Consider the following 27,852-nt stretch of genomic DNA (forward strand, 5'->3'; position numbering starts at 1 on the left):
AGAGACCTGACACCATTCCTCCATACAGAATCTCTCCAGATCCTGCAGACTCCCAGATCCATGTTGGCGCTTCTTCTCTTCAGTTCAGCCCACTCATTTTCTATAGGCTTCAGGTCAGATTTTGATGTTTGTTTTTGGATCACTGTCCTGTTGGAAGATCCAAACATGGCCCGTCATTTTTTATCTATTGGTATTTGATGGAATCCATGATGCCATGTATCTGAACAAGAGTTCCAGGACCTCTGGCAGAAAATTAGGCCCACAGCATTAAAGATACAGCTGAGTATTTCATTTTACACATGGGGTACTTTTTTATCCCTGTGTGCACCAAACCCATAGTAAGTGTTTGCTGCCAAAAAGCTCTTTTTTTGTTTGTTTCATCTGTCCATAGAACGTTTGAAAAGTAACTGACACTACTGGAACTTTAAACGGGACAGGTTATATGGTCAGATGAAACAAAAATGTAGCTTTTTTGGCAGCAAACACTTAAGATGGGTTTGGTGCACACAGGGATAAAAAAAGTACCCCATGTGTAAAATGAAATACTCAGCTGTATCTTTAATACTGTGGGCCTAATTTTCTGGACATCTTGTTCAGATACATGGCATCATGGATTCCATCAAATACCAACAGATAAAAAATCTAATCCTGACAACCTCTGCTAGAAATCTTATAACGGGCCTTGTTTGGATCTTCCATCAAAACAAAAATGTGTCACTGAGCACAAAACCAAGCATCTGCAATGGCCATCCCAGTCCCTGACCTGAACCCTATAGAAAATGAGTGGGCTGAACTGAAGAGAAGAAGCGCCAACATGGATCTGGGAATCTGCAGGATCTGGAGATTCTGTATGGAGGAATTAAATGGTCTCTGATCTCTTGTCAGGTGTTCTCCAAAGTCATCAGGTATTATAGGAGAAGACTCAGAGCTGTTCTCTTGGAAAAAGGAGGTTGCAAAACGTATTTAATAAAAGGGGGCAAATAATTGTGTTGTCCCACAATTTTGGAGAAAAACATTTATTTCATAATGTGATTTTCCCCACACTTTCAACTCTTTTACTTCAGTTAAAGGTTAGATTTTTGCATTTAAAAAAAAATAAAGTATCAAAAGGATAAACAATGCAGATTTATTTTTTTACAGCCATCTTTGATAATATTTACCAAGGGGGCAAATCATTCTGACCAGCACTGTATATTAATAAAGTTGGCTTGACTTGACTTAAGAAGCGTGGTTATTTTTACCGCCATTATTCGCATACCCCACAGCACAAATAATGAACTCACATACAGTAGGTGTGTTACTAACCACTGTTTTAATCTACTTTCATCAAATGCAAAACACATTTCTATGGAAGTATTGGACATTATTCGGCACCATTGACAGAGTTTAGCAATTCGGAGTAGAGGAAAAACTTCTGAATAATGTCACGGAGTTCATTCATGAAGTTGTGTAAACAAGGTATACGTGTACGTCCAAACATATGCACACTTTGGTCAGAGCGGTAATAATGCGATTAAGGTGTTTACATGCCTGTTTATTGAGATTAAAATCAGCGTACGGCACATAGTTTACCGTAATGATGGTTACTACGATTATGAGCTTAATCGCATTAGTTTGATCAGAGTATTGTGTTAACATGAGGTAAAGTTTAATCACAATATTGCCAAAATCCCATTATAATCACATTAGGAGTGTGCCTCCATTGACAGTCTACGCAACTACCACTTTGACTCTTCAAAAAGTGCATAAAGACATCGTAAAACAAATCCATATGAATGAAGGGTTTAGTCCAAATTTCCTGAAGAGACACGGTCACTTTATATATGTGAATAAAAGCCTAAATTCAATCTGTTCATCATATCAAGCCATTGTGTCCCTTCAGAAACTTCGGACTAAACATCGCAGTATTCATATGGATTCGTTTTACAATCTCTTTATGAAGGTTTTGAAGCATCAAATTGGTAGTTTGCATGGATTGTCAATGAAAGGACAGAAATCTCTCAGAATTCATTAAAAAAATCTTCATTTGTGTTTCGACGATGAGCAAAAGTCCATTCCAAAAGTCCAAAAGTTACAGATTTGGAACGACACGAGGGTGAGTAATCGATAAAAAAAAAAAAATTGTTCATTTTTGGGTGAACTATCCCTTTAAGAAACTCTTAGAGGAGAGGTCAAAAGCAACTGTTCCCAAACCACCATAATGTCATTTCATTTGTATAAAGGGGTAACAAAATATGAGGCTGACCTTCTCTAAACCATCATAGTCCATCTTGAAGGCCCAAAGTTGCAAGCGGGCAGACAGCTCACTGATGGAGGACAGAATGAGGAGGAACTGCTCTGCACTGCCCAGCGGAGTGTCGGGGTTCGCCAGCTGGGCCTCCTGAATCTTCTGCGTCTCCTCCTCCGTTGGAATCATTGTCAGGATTTTCTATGAAAGAGCACGAGTACCAGTGGGGAGTGTTAGTATCACTGTCAGAAGCCATTGTATATGGGGACTCACCCCTAGAAAGGCATTCGCTCAATCAATCATCTGAGCGTTGATGAATAACAACATCTGGGAAGACACGGCATTGCGTAAAAATGTAGAAAATGATGACTATTTCATCTGCTAGGGGCAACCTCCTTCTGTTGCATAACTGAATAAAAAAGGTAATTTCTCATGACCAAAACAAAATTTCTGATAAAATCTTTAGAAACATAAACTGTGGTTGTCAGTGAGAATATAACGCTCTCTGTAGAGACATAAAAAGGGTGGACAGAAAAACTCTAATCCATTTTTCCCATGACGAAAGATAAAAAATTACAGAGTTTATGAGAAAATGGGAGCTCCATTATTCACATGTTGATATTGAGACATTTACCTCAGATCTGTATCATGGGCTGCAACAGCCTAAATGAAGCATTTTGCTAACCTTTAATCTTTGAGATGAATTATATGACCGCTGCCAAAAATGCTTCAGTTTTGCAGAAAATCCACATAATATTTCGACTCGCCGGCCAAACCAACTTGCTAAACAGTTTTAAGGGTAAAATCTATTGGTTTTGTGGAAACCCAAAGTAAATGTATATGCTCTCAGGGCAGAGAGGTTGAGTTATTTTGGACACGAGCTTTGACTCCATGATTTTTGTGTGCCAACTCGGCTACAGTCAGTATGTCTCTGTCTTGTTGAACACAGTTGTAGAGAGCCATGTATTTTGGTAAAAATATGCTTTCATGTAGCAGTCTGGGGATGATCATAAATGCCTGAATGATTGATGTAACGAGAGAGAGAAAGAGAAAGAGAGAGCGAGAGCGAACTGTAGAGGGGTTCAAGGAATATGTGACTCACGTGGACTCAAAACAAGGTTAGTATTAAGTACAGATGTGTTTTCTGCATGGTAACCTGTCTGGCATTCTCAGGATTAAAGTGTAACCATGCATTGTACTAACTTAAACGTATGTATTAAGTTTTATTGTAGCTTTTCTTAATAATTTCATCATGTCGAATTTGCTTCATTACTTGCGGCTGATTTGTCATAATTTGCGAAACGGAATGTAATTTTAAACCAGTGCAGTATTACCTCTATGCCCTCTTTGCTCAAGGCGTACTCGTCGAAGTTGAGGATCGCTGTTTTGATGGTGCGAGGAGGCGGCAGGACCGTCAGGCCAATGTTGATGGCGTTACTTCTCTTGGAATCCAGGACGATGATCTCCTGACGCTTCCCATCTGCTGCCGTTTTCTGAAATCAGGTGTATAAACAGACTAATCATCAAAGTTATTCACAGTGACCATACTGTGATGGGTTAAAGGCCAACATATTCTGCTGAAAAGCTATTTTTTTAAGCAACAGAGTGTTTCTATGACAATGCGATTTTTTTTTTAAAACACACTTTTTATACTCTCACTCATTCATGCATCACAGGAAAATTCTCTGATTCTTTTTTTAACCAACACAAGTCATTTACATCAGATCTCTTGTACACGTTTTTTGAAGGATAACATTTTGTGGTGGAAATGAGAGTAATAGAAACACCATCTAAAAAATTGTCTAGCATTTTATGTATAAACACTTAATAAATAATTAAACATAATTTGACAAAATGCTGTTGAATAAAACTATTACATTCGCTTGTTAACAAAAATTTTTGGTTGTACTGCAAACGACACTGTGGAACATAGCCTATATACATCGCTAACAATAAATATTTGAATATATGTTTATTAATTTATAGGCTCAAAACAAGAGTTTAGGGACAGTAATATTTTTTTTTCTTTTAAACACATTAAAACTTTTCTAGTCAGCAAGGGTGCATAAAGTGACAATAAAAAAGTGCCTTTCACATTGTTACAAAAACTATTTTTCAAATACATGATATTTTATATGCATCAAAGAAACCTGGTTTCCACAAAAATATTAAAAGAAGCACAAAATTGATGATAAGAAATGTTTCTAGTTCCCACAACTAGGCTGCTTCACCCATTGCATAGCTTACCATACAGATACACATCTATTCCCCACACCAAATACGAAATAAGGCTCCGTCAGCCTGTTCTTACTCTCACGCTGGCCACTGAACTCAATAGGAAAGGCAGTTCTTTAATGTGGATAATTACCTTAAAAATGGCTTCCTGAGATATGAACACAAAACACTGGATATGTTTAATGTTTACTTGCAGAAAAGGCACGCAAACACCTGAGGGCTATTTTGGGACTTTGATGGAGAATATTTCTGGAGGAGCAGAGCTGGTGTCTGCTGCCAAACAGAGGGGGAGGAGGGAAGAGGACAAAAAAACGGAGGGAGAATGGGCCGAAAATGAAAAACAGCTGGAAAAGGTTGCTCAGAGCAGAGAGGAGAGGAAACCCCATGCAGGCCACATTTCTGAAACACCATCTAAGAGCGAACAAGCCAAATAATATGATAGATCTTCATCTTAAGAACACCAATTCATCTCCAACACTTAAAACCTGTGATGGTGTTCATTCTATTTAGTCAGGGATTTATCTCTGGACATGAAAAAGAATCAAAAGAATAAAAACTCTGTTGTACAACTTGGAATGACGGTGTGGTTCATATTTTAGTGTACAGCACACACAAACTCCGAGATCCCCATGTGTTACAGAAGAAAGGCCCAGAAAAGATCAAAGTAACTTCTTAGCAGCTATGGCTTGTGTTCATGTGTGCCGACAAAAGCCAGGTAAAAGTAGAGCAATAAAAAAATGTTTTTTTGTTGCGCGGGCAATTTGCTACCACAATATAGGCTGCTGTTTGCCAGCACATTCCCTCAAACAAACTATTTTAAAGGGGTCATGGCATTAGAAATCAAATTTGCCTTGATCGTTTGACATTTAATATTAAAACATCCTGAAAGTGCCATAGCTTACTATGTCATCCTCATTATAAACAAAGCTTTTATTTAATCAAGCTCCAAAACAGCTTGTTTTAATATTGCCGGACATGTGACGTCACACGGGAAAATACATTTGCAAATGCCTGCCTCCAGAGTAAGACATCGACGAAGAGTTATACATCATCGCACCATAGGCCCGGCCCACTGGCATTTAGTCGCTTAACGGCTAAGATTTGCCTACACTGTAAGTGAGCGTCACGTCAAAAGCAAATAGAACCCAATATAATCACGGACACAGTATACAGATGTGCGTTCAGTTTCTGACAAACTCCACGCACTTGAGTCTGTCGACACAACAGTATATTTTTAGGCCATTTAGTGTGAGTAACTTAAAATATTAAAGAGCAAGAACTTCTATATCAAATTTGGTGGTGACGGTCCAACTGATAGGCTGGTAGTTTGATCACTGATGATGCACTTCAATAATCTTTTTTTAGTTAAGGCATGGTAAATTATGATAACATAAATATTTGTTATTTAGAATTAATTGACAGTTTAACTCTATGTAGTGTTTTTGATTTTATTTGGTCATAAAAGTTATATTTTTGGGCATTTTATGCCTTTATTGGATAGACAGTCAAGGATAAACAGGAAGCGATAGAAGAGGAGAGAGGGATCGGGAAAAGACCACAAGCCGGGACTTGAACTCGGATCGCCAGAAGTGCTGTTGTGCTATATATCGGAGCGCTGCCCACAAGGCTATGGCTTTGACAAGTTTTGTTATGTTTCAAGTCCATTTACTAAGTTGTTTTGATAGGTTTTTGATTGGGATTCTTATGAGAGAACATTACTATACTGAATGGACTGTATTACAAGCACAGAACTTGTAAAGAACTAGTAAAATTATGTGCAAAACCTGCAATCCCGCACCGAAATTCATATTATGGAAATTGAATTTATAACCACTGACCGTTGTATGAGGCAAAGCAAGTTTGAAACATCAATCATAACCAGATAAACTGGAATTAAGTACAGATGTTCTTGTAAACTGACTAGTAGTTACTAAGACCCTAGAGTGTGAACTTTATGTCTCATTTTAGGTAAGACCATCTGAATGGCTGCTGCACCCTTACCCTGGTCTATAGAGGTAACTGGTTCCACATTCAGATAAAGTTTTTTAGATTTTAGAGATTTTTTAACCCATTTTATCACCCCAAATTGAAGACCATAAGCACCACTAATTGTAATGACACTGATGAGGAAATAATTAATGTAATATTAAGTAAACCAATAATCTTGAAGATTTAAGCACAAAACAAAAACAAAAACAACCTGGTGATTAATATTTGGAAGAAACATCGAAAAGGGGTCATTTAACAGTACCTTTGTAACTGGCAGCTCCTTGGATTTCGTCTCAAAGAGGTTTTCCAACTTGGCCGTGTCCAGTTTGACCGGATCCAGTTTTGACCACAGTGACTCCCTGCATCTCTTGTGGTTGTTGTACTGCCAGTCTATAGGTCTAACCTCATTCCAAAACAGCCGAATGGTCTTCTTCTTTTTCTGGAAGAGCGGGGGTTCTCCTCGACTAAGCTGAGGAGATCCAAGATGTGGGGGAGGTATAGAAGGCAAAAAGGGTGGTGGAGGGGGCATCATCATGCCAGAGATAGGGGGAGGTGGAGGGCATCCAAATAAAGGTGGTGGAGGTGGAAGGCAGGGAGGAGGATGAGGTTGCGTGAGATCACTCGTCCCGATCACGTTACTGACATCCAAAATGTCCACATCATCCTCCTCTCCCAAGTCTGTGAAGTCCAGCTCTTTGATTCGAAGTTCACGTGGTATGGCCATTAGCTGGTCCCATATGTGGTCTGACTCCTTTTTGGGGGGTGTTGGTGAAGGAGCTGGTGGAGGCTTTTCCTGTGCTTGCTGCTTTTCCTTTCCAGAATGCTCCAACTCATGAGGCAATACCAGTCCTTTCACCAAATCTCCAAATTTCTCAGCCACAGCCCTCACGCTACCCTGGTTATCGAGATGCTCCACTTCCAGTTTCTTCATGTTATCCTCGCATGCCTGCCGATGCGCCTCCAGAGTGGAAATGCGACTAGCAAGGCTAGACACAGAGGAGTCCTGATCTGAACATCCTTTCTCATTCTCATTCTCCTTTTCTTTCTCATTTTCCTCTCCCTTTTTGTTTTGGGCATAAAGCATGTCCAGCATGAAGCGTTTGCTGTTAAGCACATTGTTGCACTGATCGTTGGCGTCCGCTGTATTCATACAGTCTGCCCACTGGCCTAAGAGTCAAATTGAGAGCTAGTTTCACCAATATGTACGATTTTCAGAATGCATCTCTACAAAACATGTCTATTTTCATGTTGTAGTCTGGCACTGATAAAGTTTAGTTTATATATTATTTTTTATTTTATTTTATTATTTTATTTTATCTACCAATGGTGGGTAAACTGGGAAAATTTGGAAATATAAGCCATAAATATTTTTTTTATTAAAACCGAAATGTAAAATTAATTTATTTTACATTTATTTGATTGTATATTTTATTTCATCAGCAAATGACAGGTAAAGTGGGAAAATAACCTTGAACTAGGAATAACAGCCACCGTAAATATGTTTTGCTGACAATGAAACTAGCAATATTATTATTTAAAAAATCATTAAATACTTTATTTTCTTTTTATTTTATATCATTTGGTGCTTGGCAATCCAATGAGAGTTAAATGCCAGTTGGCTGGTAACTTTACTATGAACTGCAACATAATTCATCTTTTAAATCAAATTCTAATAACTGTCTGACTATCACTGACGCAAGTAATAAATGCTTCAAATAAAAGACATGCAAAGAGTCTACTAAAGAAAATATCTTCCAACTTTAAAAAAAAAAAGTACCATCAGAGGTTTATGTTAAATATAGTTTCATGGTAGTACAGAAATATGTTCATTTTGGACCCTGTGGCGAATGTTAGACCCTCTGCGTTGCACAGTATTTGATTTGTGTATGTGTTGTTCTCACCTGAGTCACTGTGGCTGACGTGTTTCTCCTCTCGTTCTTCTCTCTCCAGAGTGCTGCTGGCTGAGGAGATGCTGGAGGCAGAGCAGTTATCTTTCTCATTCAGCTCCTCATTCTGCCTTTCCTTCTCACTCAGGACGACATTTGATACATCTCTATCTAACATCTGCTCTCTCTCACACTCATCTGTACCGAGTCCGTTAGTTTCTTCCTCAAAGTGTCCTTCTGGTTCTTCTTTCTTTTCATATTCCATTCTACTCACCACCGTTTCCTCACACACTTCTGCCTCAGCATCCTCTGCTTTCTCCTCTGTCTCAGAGTTTGTTTGAACCAGAGAGAGGGTGACGTCTGATGGATCCACAGGGCTCTGTTCCTCCTCTGGTTTGGAAGGCGACACCGGCGCAGACACTGAGGCAGAGAGAGGCTCACAGTAAGGCTGCACAACTGCTGCCTGCACAGGATGGCTTGTCTTGGACTCAGTTCCTGAAAAAAAAAGAAAAAAAAGATTGGCTTAGCACCCATTCCTGATAAGAGGCCCGACCAAAGGCCTAACAAGTGATTATAACAATTTTCTGATTTAAAGACCACATGATATTGCATGAAATAGGTGTTAGTTATGTCAAAGCCATGAACTTCTTGGTATTCAAGTGGAGTGGTATTAGTGGAAGGAGTCTTCTCGTTCTAGAGAGCATCTGATTGGACAAAAAATCGGTGTAGTGCAGAATGAGTCATCAATATTTTTGATCTGTTCCCTGGGAAGAATGGGCTGTTGAATGCTTGAATCTGATTGGTTGATGAAAGTTTACACAATTAACAGTACCCATTTGTTATTTTTTATAAAACAATTCAATAAACACAAAGTTAATAAAGAGTATAATACAATTTAGACACAATATTGGTAGTTACTTGGTCTTTTTTTCGAGAATAGAAATATTCTAATATAAAAGTCTCTAGTGTTTTGAATTACTGTTTTTGAAGAAGAAAAAAAACTGGTTAAGTGTATGATTCAGCATTCTGTATTTCTGTCTTGTCTTAGAGGCTGTGTTACGGTAACCCACATAACATTACAACATTTACTCCTCCACGTTTGTAAAAGCAAATAAATAGAGGAAATTTGATCCTGCATGGGGAATAACAAAACAAAATTCCCCACAACGTTCCCATCAAAGGTTTTGTATGGATACACAGGCAAAATATGAAAGCTGAATGACAGAGCTGTTCACTCTAAATGTCATTAAGGAAATACTGTATATTATGAATATTGTATAAAGAATACAATTTATTACATTTTAATTATGGAAATATACTTTTTTATTACTGCTGAAATCCCAAAAATATGCTGCAAAAAATCTTATTCTTCAGTATTTTAGTCTTATTTTCCCAGTTCATCTACCCTGTTCTTTCTTGTTTTGAAGGAAGGAACCAGAGTCTCAAAATGGGAGGAGCTCAGACCTCTGAAACCACAGTCTGATCCACACTGCTATCCTTTTACACAGGGCTGGTCATGCTTTTACTCACTGACCAGTGTGTGACCAATGCTCTGGCCTTCAAAAACCACATGAATGTGATACAACAAGAGTCTCACTGAGTGGACAACCTCAAGCCACCCCACTCAATTATCATGTCACGGGTGATAGATGTCTTACTTTCTTTCTGCTTTTGTAATATAATTAAGTATCAGCCTGTTATTCCAGTAAATATTCTGTCATACCACCACCACATTGTTACAGATATTTTTTGTTGCTGCTCCTGGAGCAATCTACGGTTAAGGCAGGTCCTGCATGGTTCAAACTAACCTATTGGTTACAAATACATGTCTTTTACCCCTAGGTTACACCACTCCAAAAATTAATGGAAAATAACTACATTTACATTTCTATTTAATATTTGTATTAAAAACATTTGAATTTGCAACCATATTGCATGTATTTTATTAAATTATTGTAGACATTTTTGTCACACTTTAGTTTAGGATCCAATTCTCACTATAACTAACTATTAACTATGACTTTTGCCTAAAACTCCTAATTCCTGCTTAATAGTTAGTAAGGTAGTTAAGTTTAGGTATTGGGTAGGATTCTGGGATGTAGAATATGGTCATGCAGAAGGCATTAATATATGCTTTATAAGTACTAATAAACAGCCAATATCCTAGTAATATGCATGATAATAAGCAACTAGTTAATAGTGAGATTTGGACCCTAAACTACAGTGTTACCAACCATTTGGTACTTGGTAACTTTTACCAGTGGCCTTTTTTTTGGAGGGTTTTTATACATTTGGTTCACCAAAAATGAAAATTCTGTCATTACTTTTTCATCACTTATGCCATTGCAAACCTATAACTTCTATAAGATTTATATATATATATATTTTTTGGTCCATACAGTGAACTGCAATGTTGTTTTGGACAACAGGTTTGGAACAACATCAGAGTGACTAAATCATGACAGAACCTTTTTGGGTGAAATACTACTTTAAAAGTATGAAAAGGTCTTACATTGTTCCCTTTTCATAGTTCAAACTGCATACTTACTGGATTCCTTAACTACCTAAGAGCTGCTATTGAGATGAATGGGAATGCTTATAGAAAAACTAAAACTAAGATTAAGGGCGGCAGTGGCTCAGTGGTTCATGTGGGTTGTCTACAAACCGGAAGGTTGGTGGTTCAATCCTCGGTTCCACCTGACCAAGTGTCGAGGTGTCCTTGAGCAAGACACCAAACCCCGGCTGCTCCCGACGAGCTGGATGGCGCCTTGCATGGCTGCCGTCGCCCGTCGGTGTATGAATGAGTGTGTGAATGGGTGAATGTGAGGCAAATGTAAAGCGCTTTGGTGGCCATTGGGTCTGTGAAAGCGCTATATAAATGCAGTCCATTTACCATTTTACCATTAAAACGTGATTACAATTTTCAACTGAATTTGTCTCAAGCTAATCGGAAACTCCACAGGGAGACTGAGTGATTGACCAGGCTCCAGTCGTTCAGCCCGTTCATACCAACTCCAGCCTCTCAGATTCAGATGTGGCTGCAAATAAAAGACTGACTGACCACTGACCCAATTTCAGAAATTTTGGTTAATATCTGAGGTCAATAAACCTCAAATAAATTAAATTTTTCCCAATGGCTGACTGCCCCAGTGGCTTTACATTGTTTTCATTACAAAACATTTGTGTGGTAACGGCTCGATTCCACACTTTGGAGGAAAAGTTAGGATCAGAGTTTTTTCCAGAAATGTCACACTGTATTACTGTACACATGGAGGAATCTCACCTTGTGCTGGATGTTGGACGGAGCGTGTCTCCTCCTGAGCCTCTACAGTCAAAGGGGTAGCAGAACGAGACAATGAGCTGCTGGAGGATCGTGAACTCAGGCTAAGAGTGATTTCGGTTCTCCCCCGTGTTGTCGACCTCGGACGTCCCCTTTCATTTTCCTCTGCTGCAAGCCGCTCTATTTGCTTATATCTGCACACACCATATAAAACACAGTGAAAGTCACTAAAAACCATTCTGCATCAGGGTCAAAGACATGATGCTAATTTTTTTATTTGAAAAGCAAAATTAAAAAATATCATGTTTTACATAAAATGACTTGAATACACCTCTTCTATGATGACTATAGTTTTAATCTATGAATTTAAATTTATTTGAGGGCATAAATGTCAGGGTGATACAACTTTCCTGATATAATAACAAAGATATTAAAATAATTAAATTCTCAAAGATTGGCATAATTATTATTTGTTTACAAAAGTAGTTTAACAAAACAGCTTTACTGCTTAAATTATGGTGCAACCTACATTCAGTAACATGCAAAAAAAAAAAAAAAGAAGAAAAAAAGAAGACAAATCAGGAAATTATATCATGGATAATTTAATCCTTTTACAGTGAAATATATTTCTAAAAACTTTTTTTGAAAATAGTGATTAGGATGTGTGCACTCAATTTATTCAAGATGAATTCAAAGATTACATTTCTAATAATATGGCATACATGTTTTAAACTAGATTTTTGATGGATTTTTCCTTTTCTTTATCACGAACCCTCTCATTTGTCATTGACAGATCAATCTCCTGTTGCAGTAAGGGATGAGTTCCGTCGGATGACGACGAATGGGGTTTCGCTTAGAAAGCCTATCAACTTCGAGTATTACAAAATGAGCCAATGGCAAAGATGCCATGGGTCTGCGGAATTTGCATGGCGTAACTCCGCCCCACCTCGTGGGTATAAAAGGAGGAAGCCGGCCGGACTTAGAGAATACACATATGACCCGAAGGAAGCATATGGAGAACACTGGGGTGTCCAGCCGCAGGTGGAATATTTCAACCCCAGGGGTGGCAAGGTGGCTTGCCAAGGGAAAGACACATGCTCAGAGAGGCTTACAGTGGAAATACACATCTGGGGTCGCTCAGAGGAGGGACCATGCACACGGGAGGCACCTAGCCGACGCACAGGCAATAGACACTGGCGCCGACGTCAGGAGTGCTGGAGGAACTCATGGCTTTCAGGGAAGCTCACCTGAGGAGAATATCGCACGTATTTAGTCCGTAGAGGGGAATGGCGAGCAAGCGAAGACACCTGAGCGGGTCCGGTACTAGCTGGTTGAAGCGAGTACACGAGAGGACACTGGCTCCACTCGGAGATTGTAGAATCTGGCGAATGTGTTGGGTGTCGCCCAGCCTGCAGCTCTGCAGATGTCTGTTAGCGAGGCTAGAGCCCAAGAGGACGCCACACTCCGGGTGGAGTGGGCAGTCACACCAAGGGGGCACGGTCGACCTTGCTGCTGGTATGCCAAAGTAATGGCGTCCACTATCCAGTGAGACAGCCTTTGCTTGGAGAGAGCCTTTCCCTTCAGCTTCCCACCATAACAGACAAAGAGCTGGTCTGAGGTCCTGAAACACTGCGTTCTGTCTACATAGGCGCGGAGAGCACGTACTGGACAGAGCAGTGCAAAGGCTGGGTCTGCCTTCTCCAGGGGCAGCGCTTGCAGGTTTACCACCTGGTCCCGGAAGGGAGTGGTAGGAACCTTGGGCACATATCCAAGCCGGGGTCTCAGGATCACGTGAGAGTAGGCCGACCCGAATTCCAGGCACGCTTCGTCAACGGAGAATGCATGCCTACCCTCTTGATGAAGGCCAATGCAACCAGGACCGCTGTCTTCATTGACAGGAACTTAAGCTCCACTGATTGCAAAGGCTCAAAGGTAGCACTCTGCAGGGCAGTTAGAACCACTGAGAGGTCCCAAGAGGGAACGACAGGAGGGCGAGGAGGATTCAGTCTCCTCGCTCCTCTCAGGAACCTGACGATCAGGTCGTGCTTCCCCACAGACTTACCTTTGACTGGGTCATGGTGTGCGGCAATAGCGCCAACATAGACTTTGAGGGTGGAGGGAGACAGCCTTCGCTCCAACCCATCTTTAAGGAAGGAAAGCACGACACTGATCGAACATCTCCGGGGGTCTTCTTGGTGAGAAGAGCACCAGTTGACGAAGAGGTTCCACTTCAATGCATAGGCGTGTCTCGTGGACGATGCTCTAGCGGAAATGATGGTAGCCACCACCGCTGGTGGTAGGGTACTCAAACCTGCCTCGTCCCGTCTAGGAGCCACACGTGGAGGTTCCAAAGATCGGGACGAGGGTGCCATAGGGTGCCCCGTCCCTGAGAAAGGAGGTCCTTCCTCAGGGGAATCGGCCAAGGACGTGCTGTCGCGACGAGTACAAGTTCGGAGAACCAGGTCTGGGTGGGCCAGTACGGCGCGACCAGAATGACCTGCTCCTCGTCCTCCCTGACCTTGCACAGGGTCTGCGCAAGAAGGCTCACTGGGGGAAACGCATATTTGCAGCCCCGCGGCCAGCTGTGCGCCAGTGCATCCGTGCCGAGCGTGCCCTCGTTCAGGGAATAATACAGGGCGCAATGGGTCGAGTCGTGAGAGGCAAACAGATCTATCTGTGGGTCCCCGAACTGGTCTCAAATCAGCTGAACCGACTGGGGATGGAGTCGCCATTCTCCAGGGAGGGGCTGAAGCCGCGAGAGCTCGTCGGCTGCACGGTTCAGGGCTTCTTCTTCTGACTCCATATGAGCGAGTTGCGACATACGGCGGGAGCGTAGACCACCTTGACGGTTGATGTACGCTTCAGTGGCGGTATTGTCTAATCGGACTAGTACGTGTTGATTCTTGAGCACGGCCCAGAAGCGGCGCAGAGCAAGACGTACAGCCAGCAACTCGAGGCAATTGACGTGCCATAGGCGCTGGGGTCCTGTCCAGGAGCCCGCGGCAGCACGTCCATTGCACATGGCACCACAGCCCGTGGTAGAGGCATCTGTCGTTACAACAACATGCCGGGAAGCTCGTTCCAGGGGCACTCCGGCCCGTAGAAAACTGAGGTTCGACCACGGGGTGAAGGTCTGACGGCAGGTCGGAGTAACTGGTACTCGGAGGGTGCCGTGTTGCCATGCCCACCTCGGGACTCGGTCGCGAAGCCAAAGCTGAAGCGGTCTCATATGAAGCAATCCAAGTGGCGTTGCCGTGGCTGCAGATGCCATATACCCCAGGAGCCTCTGAAAAAGTTTCAGTGGAACCGCACTCTTGCCCTCGAACTGTCTCGCTCGTAAGCTGCGCGGACATGGCGACCGAGTCGATGTCCATACCGAGAAGAGAGATCCTCTGCACGGAGCAAAGTTTGCTCTTCTCCCAGTTGACCTGAAGGCCCAGACGAGCTAAGTGCCGGAGCACTAGGTCCCTGTGTTCGCAAACCTGGTCTCGAGAGTGAGCTAGGATCAGCCAGTCGTCAAATTAGTTCAGGATGCGAACCCCGTGTTCCCGAAGGGGAACGAGGGCTGCCTCGACGACCTTCGTGAAGACGCGAGAAAACAGGGCTAGCCCGAAAGGGAGAACCGCGTACTGGTATGCCTGCCCCTCGAAAGCAAACCGTAGGAACAGTCTGTGTCAAGGGAAAATGGAGACATGGAAGTAGGCGTCCTTCAGGTCGATCGCTGCAAACCAATCCTGGGGCCGCACACATTCGAATATGCGTTTGGCGGTGAGCATCTTGAACGGCATCCTGTGAAGGGAGCGGTTTAGAACGCGCAGGTCCAGGATTGGCCGTAACCCACCGGTTTTCTTCGGGACAATGAAGTACGGGCTGTAGAAGCCGGACCTCATTTCGGCTGGAGGGACAGTCTCGATCGCACCCTTCGCCAGCAGGGTATCAATCTCTGCTCTCATGATAGGGGCATTGCCACCGACCATAGTGGAGCGGACTCCCCTGAAGCGGGGAGGAGACCGCGCGAACTGAATCGAGTCGCCGAGCCTGATCGTCCGAGCGACCCAGCGGAACAGGTTGGAAAGCTATAGCCAGGCTCCCAACGACTGTACCAGCGGGGTCATACGAACCACAGACTTCCCATCGGTGGTGCAGCGAGGCGGAATGACTGGCCCAGACGTGGACGGCATAGCGGCCCGGTGTGGGGGCACAGTCATTAACCGTGCCCTGACAGAGGAGACCAGGGAAGGACGAACGTTCCACGGGGGTCTGCTCTGCCAGGGGGCTGGCGACAGAGGAGGATGAGAGCGGCACGGTCCGGGGATGGCGCGCACTGTCATCCGGCGACTAGGGGTACACGGCCCGAAGGCAGCACATTGTGTTGTCCGAGAACTCTGTGTGCTCAGGGATGGATGTGTTACGTCTTTCTTTAACCACATTAGGGTGCTGCCCACCCAGGGGTGAGCAGCGGGGAGTGGAGAACAAAAGATTCTCCCCCGGCCCTCCACCAGGGGAAGGAGTGGTCCTGCTACCACCTCCTGAGAAGTAACCGTCAACATCCCTGAGCAGCCCGTCTCAGGAGCGCCGCTTGGCCTGGCGTTTAGCGGGGGGCGGGGCTGGAGAGGGCTGGGGCGCCTTCCTGCGGCTTCCTCCACGACCGGGCCCGGGTGAAGGCTGCTGCTTGGGCCGGGCGGGAGGGGCGGGCAAGGTCGGTGGCGGCACGCAGCTCATCAAAGAGCCCTGGGTCTGTCCTACCCTCGTGCATGTCTCTGAGCATCTGGGCCTGGTAGACCTGCAGAGTGGCCTTAGCATGATGCAGAGAAGCAGCTGCCTGTCCCGCTGCTCTGTAAGACTTCGCCACTAACGTAAACGTATATGCTGCTATACTTAACCCTCTGGGGTCCAAGGTGTTTTCGGGGTCCTTGAGATGTTTTGGCATGCTCTGACATTTGTGCTTTTTTCAGTTGCTTATAAACATATTAATGGCACAGGTGAAATTACACTCTATATAGCACACACAGGGCTACCATAATATGTGAGCAACATGTATGTACATGTTTGTATTTTTGAGAGAATATTGTTTATGCGTGGTTATTGAAAAAAATAAAAAATAAAGTTTCTAATATAAGGCCACAAATAACATACTAAATATCTGTCCACAAGACTTTTGACTAGTGGATGTTGTCGCCTAGAGTATTTGCTTCAAATTGATCTGAAAATCATTCTGCCTAATCATTCACATAAAACAATAGATTGTTTTAAATTGTGAAAAACATTTTTTTGTTTGCAAAGGCAATATGCGGATGGGCGGATCGGCCCAACCCCCTCATGAATAATTAGGCAGTTCTCACCTGAGCAGACTGCATACTAATGAGCCTTTCATTCAGGGGTGTCACACAAGAAAGAATGCAAGGACAATATATATATAAATAAATAAATATTTATATACACACACACACACACACACACACACATATATATATATTTATGTGTGTGTGTATATAAATATTTATTTATTTATATATATATTGTCCTTGCATTCTTTCTTGTGTGACACCCCTGAATGAAAGGCTCAGGGGTGAAGCCTTCACCCCTGAAAGAATGCAAGGACAATATATATATAAATAAATAAATATTTATATACACACACACACACATATATATATATATATATATATATATATATATATGTGTGTATATAAATATTTATTTATTTATATATATATTGTCCTTGCATTCTTTCTTGTGTGACACCCCTGAATGAAAGGCTCATTAGTATATATATATATATATATATACATATATATACACTCACCGGCCACTTTATTAGGTACCCCATGCTAGTAACGGGTTGGACCCCCTTTTGCCTTCAGAACTGCCTCAATTCTTCGTGGCATAGATTCAACAAGGTGCTGGAAGCATTCCTCAGGGAGTTTGGTCCATATTGACATGATGGCATCACACAGTTGCCGCAGATTTGTCGGCTGCACATCCATGATGCGAATCTCCCGTTCCACCACATCCCAAAGATGCTCTATTGGGTTGAGATCTGGTGACTGTGGAGGCCATTTTAGTACAGTGAACTCATTGTCATGTTCAAGAAACCAATTTGAAATGATTAGAGCTTTGTGACATGGTGGAAGTAGCCATCAGAGGATGGGTACATGGTGGCCATAAAGGGATGGACATGGTCAGAAACAATGCTCAGGTAGGCCGTGGCATTTAAACGATGCCCAATTGGCACTAAGGGGCCTAAAGTGTGCCAGGAAAACATCCCCCACACCATTACACCACCACCACCAGCCTGCACAGTGGTAACAAGTCATGATGGTTCCATGTTCTCATTCTGTTTACGCCAAATTCTGACTCTAACATCTGAATGTCTCAACAGAAATCGAGACTCATCAGACCAGGCAACATTTTTCCAGTCTTCAACTGTTCAATTTTGGTGAGCTCTTGCAAATTGTAGCCTCTTTTTCCTATTTGTAGTGGAGATGAGTGGTACCCGGTGGAGTCTTCTGCTGTTGTAGCCCATCCGCCTCAAGGTTGTGCGTGTTGTGGCTTCACAAATGCTTTGCTGCATACCTCGGTTGTAACGAGTGGTTATTTCAGTCACTGTTGCCCTTCTATCAGCTCGAACCAGTCTGGCCATTCTCCTCTGACCTCTGGCATCAACAAGGCATTTCCGCCCACAGAACTGCCGCTCACTGGATGTTTTTTCTTTTTCGGACCATTCTCTGTAAACCCTAGAGATGGTTGTGCGTGAAAATCCCAGTAGATTAGCAGTTTCTGAAATACTCAGACCAGCCCTTCTGGCACCAACAATCATGCCACGTTCAAAGTCACTCAAATCAACTTTCTTCCCCATACTGATGCTCGGTTTGAACTGCAGGAGATTGTCTTGACCATGTCTACATGCCTAAATGCACTGAGTTGCCGCCATGTGATTGGCTGCTTAGAAATTAAGTGTTAACGAGCAGTTGGACAGGTGTACCTAATAAAGTGGCCGGTGAGTGTATATATATATATATATACAAACAATCAAAATATAAATGAAAGCCAAAAGCACATTTTTAGTCACACCTTTTAGCCATCCACATACCATTTTTAGCCATCCACCGCGGTAAAAATAAACCAGTCTCATTTCAAAGTCGTTCGCGAAATGACCGCCAGGTGGCGCAAAGGGACATTTAGCAAAACGTAAGTGGGGCTAATGTCTATTAACAGTAGCCTAAGGATGAAATACTACAAGTTATGGTAATTTCCAAATAAGCCTATACAAATTGTTGGTCATACAGATAAGATATAATCTTTTAAAACTGTAAAAGGCTAAAGTAGGCCTACACTCACAGGCTAAAGACAAAACGTTTATTCGCTCATGTGAGAATCAAACGTTTGGATATTTCTCAGTAACAAAATTCATAGCCGAGCGGTAGAACTTACTGTTCATCATCAAGATGACACAGGTTCAAATCCCGCACATACATGGTCTGCTGTAAATTTTATATTTATTATTGCAGAGAGATTTGTCTAGCTCTAAAACTCTGTTACACCATAGAGTTTTTTTTATATAGGCTATATATATATATTTTTTTTTATTCCAGGCTCTCACGCCACACCCCCGATTTCTCACGCTGAAGTGTCAACCCGGTCGGTCAAATTCCTGAAAGATATAGTTTATCTATAGATCTACCTGTTGAGCCACTCGTGATCGACTAGTTATACCGCGAATTAGTTAAAATATCCCGTAATCTATCTAGAGCGAGCGTGCATGCAAGACAGATATTGTGCTCCAAACCGTGCGCGCGCATGGCAGAGAGGTCTGTTCCCTACAACCTAGAGTTTTTAAAAACATGGTTTTAAGTAAAGTGTGATTTGCCAGGGGGGACTGGGATTTCCTTCTGGTCTAAACATCCCTACTTCTGCTGAATTATTTTAATCCCCACACCCCTCCCTCCACAGCTAATCAATGCTATAGGCTACTTCACCAATATCAAATATATAAAATAGAGATATGCAACAGGCACGTTTAAACGACAAACAATAAAATCAAAGCCAGCGTTTCAGTTGTTCATTAGTTCCAGTGGCCTGAATGCATGCATGCACGGCTTTTCAAAATTTCACAAAGCGTGTTGAGATTATTTTGAATGAAATATTGAAGTTTATAATTAAGTGTTTTGGCACACCACGCCGAGTGGCCCTATGCATTTTTCTAAAGTCGGGTTTATTCTGGCATCGTGAGTTAGTGTTCGACAAACGCGGCGGCGCGTTCATTTAGATTAATTTATTTATCTCATTATTACAGCTAAAATAACTTAATAGGCGACTCCGTAATTTTTTGGTCATACAGATAAGAGTAGAGTAGCTTACATCGTTCAAAACTGTAAACTTGTATTCATATTAGGCTAACGACAAAAACAGTATATCTGTCCTCTCTGTCTCCGGGAACTGCGCGTCACAAAAATGAACCGAAAGCCACTTCAGCTCAGTCACGATAAGAAATCGTCTATGTCTAAAGAATTTAAATGTCTAAATATTTAGGCTAATAAATGTTATCTGAATATGTAGGCTAATCCATATGAAAACGAGAGGTACAGAGGATCTACTCAAACATGCGCTTCCCAATGAGAAAATGACAAGACAAGGGTGAAAATCTCGCTCTAATTAAATGTAGGCTAAATCGCCCTGAATTAAAATGTAAAAACATAATAATGTATTAGTCGAAATGTTGCGATATTGTTTCATTTAAGTTCATATTTATTCTATAAATGTTATTTAATTTAGCAGCATTACCACTAAGCACCGTGTTTCGATATTTATTTGAATACAAAATAAAATAAAAACTTAATTCACAAATTGCATGCCTGGTTGTAAGGATCCAAAGATCCCTGTAGACTTTAATATTAAGTTGAACATTTTGTTCATGACAACAAATTAACAAGCGTTTTTTCAGATTATATTTAGTTTTGCTTGGAAAAAGCTGGCCCAAACCAGTTTTATTTCATTAATTATTGAAATAATGAAATATTTAGTAATAAACTTTTATGACAGAAATATCACTAGGCTACATGTAACTTAAATCATTTAATTCCTTCATTATCAACACTGTCTAGAATAGCGATTTAAGTGTGAATTGCGACTTCTCTTTGTGTTAAGTCAGCCTCAGACTCCGATAGCCTGTGGGGGGTTGGAGGGACATTGCTGGACAAAGGTGTTAATGTTCCTCTTTCATATGGAGAGTGTCGGATAGCCAGCCTGATGAGCAGGCAAAATTATTGTAAGGATAAATCTGTGTCCAAATGTAGGCCCCATATCTTATTAAATTATAAATATTGTAGTTTATTTATTGTAGCCTATTTTAATTTTTTTTTCACACAAAATTTCAATTGAAGTTATTGTAAGGTGAATTCAACAAGGCATGCTGTGTCTTTGAAGCAACAATTAAAGGCTAAATAATTATCATGCATTGATCATATCATGCATGCGCAGCGAGGGAGACTAAATAAATTTGTTAAAAAGAGTTCCAGCGCGAGAGAGGCAAAGAAAAACGCATGTTTTTAATTTAATTATGTTTCTTTGGACAATTTTCGTTTTGTACTGTTTTAATTGTTTAATTTAGCTGTAATTTCTTTGGCAATACAAATTTAAAATGTCGCAATAATAAGATTAGCCTAGTGTTTCTTATTTTGCATCGCAAAAGAAATAAACTCTAAACCCGATGCAACCCTGTTTTAAATAAAAAAAACTGTCCCGACACTTTATTTAAACCTTGAAATGTTCGAACTTGGTTTCAAACTTAAGTAATTTTAGTGTTCTTTTACATTACACAATAATTTAGCAGACTAAAGACGAGCTTCTTCATTTTCATTTTCTGACGCAATCGGCTGACAATCTTCCTTCATCAGTTTATGTCGTTTGTGCAGCGGCTGCGGTTCTACAGGAATGTAGCAAATTTATGTTGTAATGATAATTAAACAAAACTCTTGACTTTAAATAAGTAAACAGTTATAAACAGTTAGCTATTTAAGCATCAAGGTGGTAAAATATAAACGCTGTAGGACAACATCGGTTAACAACATGTATGCTACATTGAGATTCGATCTAGGGTCGTTTGAAGCTCCTCGAAGCTCGTGTTGTTGCGTTAACCACTGAGCTATCGTCTGTACGCTGTTTAAGTTGTAAAGCCTCATTGATGTAGCCTAAATGTTTTTATTGCAATGTTTTATGTTGAAATGTTTTCATTATTTATTCAATTACATTTCAGTAGCCTAATTTCAGTATTGTGATTATGAATTATTTTAACCACGTTTCCCACTTGTTGAATTCTTCTGCTACCAGCTTTCAATCGCTCTGAATCAGCGCGGTGCGGCAGCAGATTACGCATTAGAGAGAATAAACCGGAATAAACGAACACTTTTCATAGTCTATGATTGTAGCGCCTCTTAGCGGTAAAAGGCAGCAAATACACCACACATTTTACCACCGCGGTGGAACGGCTGATGTGGGCATTGTCATGGCTTGCCGACATTTGCGTTTGAATAGCGCGCGTCCTCCGTGGGCGTGTCAGATTAACGCGTAATGAAGTGTAATGAGCTGGGGAAAAAAATACTGACAGCACTCTCTTTTCATACAGATTGCATAAACTGAGAATATTTGTTTTTTATATAAATTACTTCATTTAAAAGAAGAGAATTCAAGCTTCATAAAGAAAAATCTCTCGTGCCTGTATGACAAGTAATCGCGGAGTTACAGTTAATCTTAGGACGCGTTTCAGAATGGACTTCACTGACAGAGAGAACGCAGAACTCGCATCATGTTTGTTTTTCTTTATTTGGTGAAAAGCACAACACTTTGTTTTTATTGTGAGTATCCACAAAAAAATAGAAACTTAACAGGATCGATTGATGTATAACATTTGCCTGTATGACAAAAATCGACTGAGTTATTTGAGTCTCTTTTGCACTGATAAGAAAAAAAGCGAGACAATCGCGCCGGCGCGATAGCCGACCCCAGGGGGATAACCTGCTAATGAGTGATCTATGTATACATGTGTATGATACAATATCTCGTACGCCGCTGTTGTGTTGTTCAGTCATCATGGTTCACGATTATTGAATGGCGTGTACAGAAAATCCGAAAAAACGTAAACGTAAATCAACTAAGGTAAGCAGGCTTTGGGACAAACGGAGACATAAAACAAGGATCAATATCGGCGTGGCGTTTTCGAGATAGAGAGAGCTTCGCGACTTTGCTCTCGCATTTTTTTTAATAGACAGGTAAGCAAATCTATATTATTTATTGTATACATACAGATATTTTGAACTTTATTTGTACTTCAGTAACGCTTTTTATCAAGTCTGGTTACCAAGTCTATGGCAATGAAATTAAATATACAGTATTGTGTTGCACAAAAATATTTAGCCATTACTTGCAAATACTGCGGGTTTGTTCAAATGTACTTTTAGTACGATTGTTTTAAACGTGCTGCGCAGCCCTATATACTGCATCAGGTAACAGGCTAATATAGCATTATATTTCACGTTCCTTGCAGCTAATTCATTACGATGACATAAAATAGTGTGATCAAACGTAAAGGTAACACAAAAACTAATTTCTTAGCTGATATATAATTTATATGATTTGTGAATTCCATACATCTCTGGATGGTGAAAACGACATCTCCCATCATTCCACTCTCCTTCATAGCGTCATCAAGCTTCGCCTTTATTATTGTTTTGAAAATGCAACCTCTTGCGGCGAAAAAATTACAGATTGTACCTTTAAACAAATTTCATAGCCTCCAGCATGCAAGATGATACAGATTCTCACTTTGTGCATAAATAAACCTGATTTCCAAAACTCACCAAATCCTCCCACTATGCTGCCTATAACTCTCCCTTAACAGGTGTCAACACAGATGCTGTCTGCTCCCCTCCTGTCTTATCAACCCCAAAAATACGCACCAGCACTACTATACAATATTACCAAAAACAAGAACCAGATGTTTCATAACTATATAACATTTCCTTTATATAACCTGAATCCTTTAATTCCATCACATAGTTATACAATACTGTAAGGTTCACAAAAAAAGGTTCGAAAAGACCTTGACTTTCGATAAGATCTAAAATAAATGCAAAGACATTGAGTCATTCCACTTCCCAGGATGAATGTTTTTAACATTTACTGTAAATGGAAAAAGCCCATGTCTAAAGTCAATTACACACCTTGTGCTGCCGTCTTTAAAGGTCTTAATCTACAGCAGCCGTTCAGGGGCCCTGACGCCATATTTCACCTGCAGCGCGTGCCGACTCGCTTCCCATCTGCTGCTCGTTCTAATAAATGTTTTCAAGGTGTATTACTATCAGTGCGCTGATAATTGAATTGGGCTCAAGGCTTTATGATATATTTGCATTGGACTGCATTAATTTATCCAATATGATTGGAATGCTCATCTTTGATAAGACACTGATATAATTCATAACAAAAAAAGCAGAAGGATTTTTGGCATGAAGATTTTCTGAACTTGATTACAGTGTCAGAGATATAAGGAATGTTTTACACTAGCAACAAGACACTGCAACAACATCAACAATAATAATGTATATTATTATCATGAATCTTCAAAATTATTTTTTGTATGGACTTTTTAGCTACAATGTAACAGATTTTGTTTCCATTTTATTGCATAACTGGAGACTGTTATTTTATGTTATGATATGTTATTGTTCTATATTATCATTAGGTAAAAATGTATATTTTTTATTCAGCAAGGAAGTATTGATCAAATGTTATTTTCTACTTCTATTCTAAAATCCTAAGAAAAAATGTTAAATGAACTGATGTTTATTGAGCACCAAATCAGCATATTAGAATGATTTCTAAAGGATCATGTGACTGAAGTCTGAAGTAATGATGCTGAAAATTCAGCTTTGCCATCACAGAAATAAATGACATTTTAAAATATATTAAAACAAAAAAACATTATTATTATTATTATTATTTTGTAATCATTACACATTTAATCTTTAGAATTTATTTTTTAAATTATTATATTCTACTAATTATATATTATATTATATTATTATTATGCTCTATGTAAGTAAAAGTCAGTCTGGAATGTACCTTTCTTCTCGTGCTTGTTTGACCTCTTCTCTCTTGTCCACATAATCCCGACTGCAATGAAGACAATAAACATGAGAAAACACGTACAAGAAGTGAAAAAGAATGCCTTTTATGCCTTTAGAATCTACCAAAGACATTTGGAGTTCCTGGGGTTAAATGATGTTTCATGTTAATTAAACAATAACAATTCAAGTTGGTGTTTTTGTTATTACACAACAGTAGAGGTTGACTACAGGACTTAAAGACTTTAAATGATAGGATTGAAAAAGATACAAAAAAAAAACAAGCATTTGTCTTCCAGCAGTTCACCGTGATTATTCATTGTCTGCTCTAAATGCTGTTTTCTTTTGAATGACCATAATAAGAGGCAATAACTTGTCCAATCAGGAAAACTCCCAGATCTCCGATAAAAAATTGGATAGAGTTGGATACAGCTGTTTCTCCAAACTTTTGGACAAAATGTTTCTCATGGTCATCTCCAACATGAGAGATTCGGAAACGAATCAAGACGTCGAAAACGCTGATAGATTTGTCATATTAATGAAATAATGTAGCCCTGGGTGCATACAATAATGGCATCATGGCAAATGCTAAGAAAGGCCACAAACTTGAAACGGCTTCTCTCCTCTCTTTCAATCCGCTGAAGTCTTTCCTCTCTCTCCAGGCGCCTCCGCTCACGTTCTGCATTCAGAGAGTCCTGGTGCTGCCTGTAGGACGAGGTTAACAAACCCCCCAGAGTCGGCCTGGAGGACCAGAGAAATTAAAGAGGATCAATTTTACAGAACAACAGTATTACAGAACAACAATACTTGAAGTAATCAGTATTCAAAATTGCATTCTGCGGGGTAAAAATAGAGTTCCCATGTTCGCTTCAACCCGTAGACTAAAAACAACTTGAGGCAACAGTGTAAAAGTAGCCCAATCTCCAGACTATCTAACTGCATGACGTAAATTAATGACACAATTTCACGTGCATTTGAATTAATTGTGTGCGTTAAGGCACACCTTAAGAAAAAATGTGCTTTACACTACTCCCATAGAATGATTGCAGATTTTTTTTTTCATTTTGTTTAAGACTTTTATAAATGTATGAGTTGGAGAGGGGATTTTTTTTTAAAAATATGACTGATTCATTATAAATATGGTGATTATCTCTAAGGTGGACACCCAACTTAATATATGATATTTAGCATCTGAATCTAATATATATAAAATCATAACCATTTCAGCCTTGAATGCACTTTCACACATGTACTTCAAAGAAGAACAGTGGCTCACCTGTCCGGTCCTGGGCCCCCAGATGGTCCCAAACGGTTGTGGGGTGTGGAGGGGGCACTGGACACCCCAGATGACCTGCCAGGATATGTTCCTGCATAGCCATTGCTAAATGAAGGTGGAAGAAGAATTTAATAGTCTGTTCATAGTTTAGCCACAAATTATTCAGCCACAAAAACAACAAATACTTTATTTAAATACATTTTTAGATTTTACATAATTTTTTTTTTTTTATATTTGAAATATAAAATATTGTTTAAAAAAAAATTGGGGTTAGTAAGATTATTTTTTTTTAAGAAATAAATAAATAAATTAATATTGTATTCAGCAAATATGGAATAAATGAATCAAAGTGCAAAACTGACAGTAAAGACATTTATAACATTACAAGATTTTTTTTATTTAAAATTGTTTCCATAAAAAAAATTTTAGCAGCACAACCATTTTTAACATTAATAATAATAAGACATTTTTATTGAGCACCAAATCAAGTGACACTGAAGACTGGAGTAATAATGCTGTTTAACTGTTTATTCTCTCCCTTTTTTGATCAAATAAATGCAGCCTTAGTGAGCATAAGAGACTTCTAAAAAAATATTTTACAGTGTACATTATAACAAAGTTGATTTGTGGGAATCTGTTGTCCTGAAGTTTACCTCTTAACAGCATAAAGCTAAAGCCTTTAGATTTATCCAAGAGAAGGAATGACCATCTTTTCCATTCACTTCATTTATCATTGATATCATCAGCTAGTACACACAGACAAGGGGTTGAAGCTCTGATTCCAAATGATGTCGTGTATTTCCTCCATCAGGACCACATTACACTACAGACGTCCTGAGTGAAGAGGCCAATGTGAACCCTCACAGACTCCCCAAAAATCCAAGGACACACACACACACACACACACACACACTCTTCTAAATCCAGACTTTACATGAGTAGGTGACAAAATAAAAACTTCTTCCCAAATAAAGCAGCTTGCCAGTTCAGATCGCTGGCTGGAGATGTACGCGATATGACCTTGTATTGGGAGATATGATTAACGAAGTGGGGGATCATTTCTCTGCACAATCCCATCTTCATTAAAAGAGGTCAGTGACATGCTGTCATTCGCTCCTTACACTCTACGTTTGAGTCTGCTGTGATTCATTACACACATTATCGGAGTAAGAACTGAGAGCCCGGAATGAATCCTGGCTTAATACCAATGGGAAAAACAGACACTGTTCTAAATTTCAAAGTGTTCCAGCACCTGACAGCATAAAAAGTCAAACACACTTTAAAGTAAATCGGTTTAGCCTTGCCAAATAAAATCCTGTTCTGTAGAATTTGAACCACACCAAGTAACAAATTATTACTAGAAAATGGCAGCATTACCCACTCTAGGTGTCTGGGTTGATGTGATACATAAAATCTTTGTGATGGAGAATTAAAAAATAAATAAAATTCAATAAAATTCAATTCAATTCAATTATTAAATGTCTATATTTTATATTTTGGTGCTTTCTTCATTTCAGAATATTGGACTTCATTCTTGTAATTGTTTAAAACTTTTAAAATATATCAATATTAAAAACATTTTAGTAGGGCATACCGTTATCCTTTTAAAACTACTTCTTGTAGACATCAAAGGACTTTTCACACTGCGCTTAACCCCGGGTACTCGTCATTCTAAACAACACTTTTTACCGCTTAAAGCAGGGGTGTCAAACTCAGCTCCTGGAGGGCTACAGACCTAGAGTTTCCAACCCTGCTCCAACACACCTAGGCTGCGTCCAAAATCTTAAAAAGTATGCCTTCGGAAGCTGAATTGCAAGGTTCGAAGGCATCAAGGCATGTCC

At 40.2% G+C, this 27,852-nt stretch overlaps 1 protein-coding gene across 5 annotated transcripts in view; it reads right to left on the minus strand.

Moving 5' to 3' along the window:
• The window catches only part of fhod3b (formin homology 2 domain containing 3b), a 245,730-nt gene that overhangs the window by 38,718 nt on the left and 179,160 nt on the right, over positions 1-27,852 (minus strand). For all 5 annotated transcript variants that reach the window (XM_056234474.1, XM_056234477.1, XM_056234475.1 and 2 more), the window contains 8 exons: positions 26,012-26,116; positions 25,342-25,476; positions 24,734-24,784; positions 11,621-11,811; positions 8,353-8,832; positions 6,714-7,618; positions 3,562-3,720; positions 2,246-2,428 (listed from right to left, as the gene is read on the minus strand). In XM_056234474.1, coding sequence (XP_056090449.1) covers positions 2,246-2,428; positions 3,562-3,720; positions 6,714-7,618; positions 8,353-8,832; positions 11,621-11,811; positions 24,734-24,784; positions 25,342-25,476; positions 26,012-26,116 — 2,209 coding nt within the window. The remainder of the gene's footprint in view (positions 1-2,245; positions 2,429-3,561; positions 3,721-6,713; positions 7,619-8,352; positions 8,833-11,620; positions 11,812-24,733; positions 24,785-25,341; positions 25,477-26,011; positions 26,117-27,852) is intronic.

The sequence above is a fragment of the Rhinichthys klamathensis genome, unplaced genomic scaffold (genome assembly GCF_029890125.1).
Source record: "Rhinichthys klamathensis goyatoka isolate OS25496 unplaced genomic scaffold, OSU_Roscu_1.1 h1tg000395l_1, whole genome shotgun sequence".
Lineage (NCBI taxonomy): Eukaryota > Metazoa > Chordata > Actinopteri > Cypriniformes > Leuciscidae > Rhinichthys > Rhinichthys klamathensis.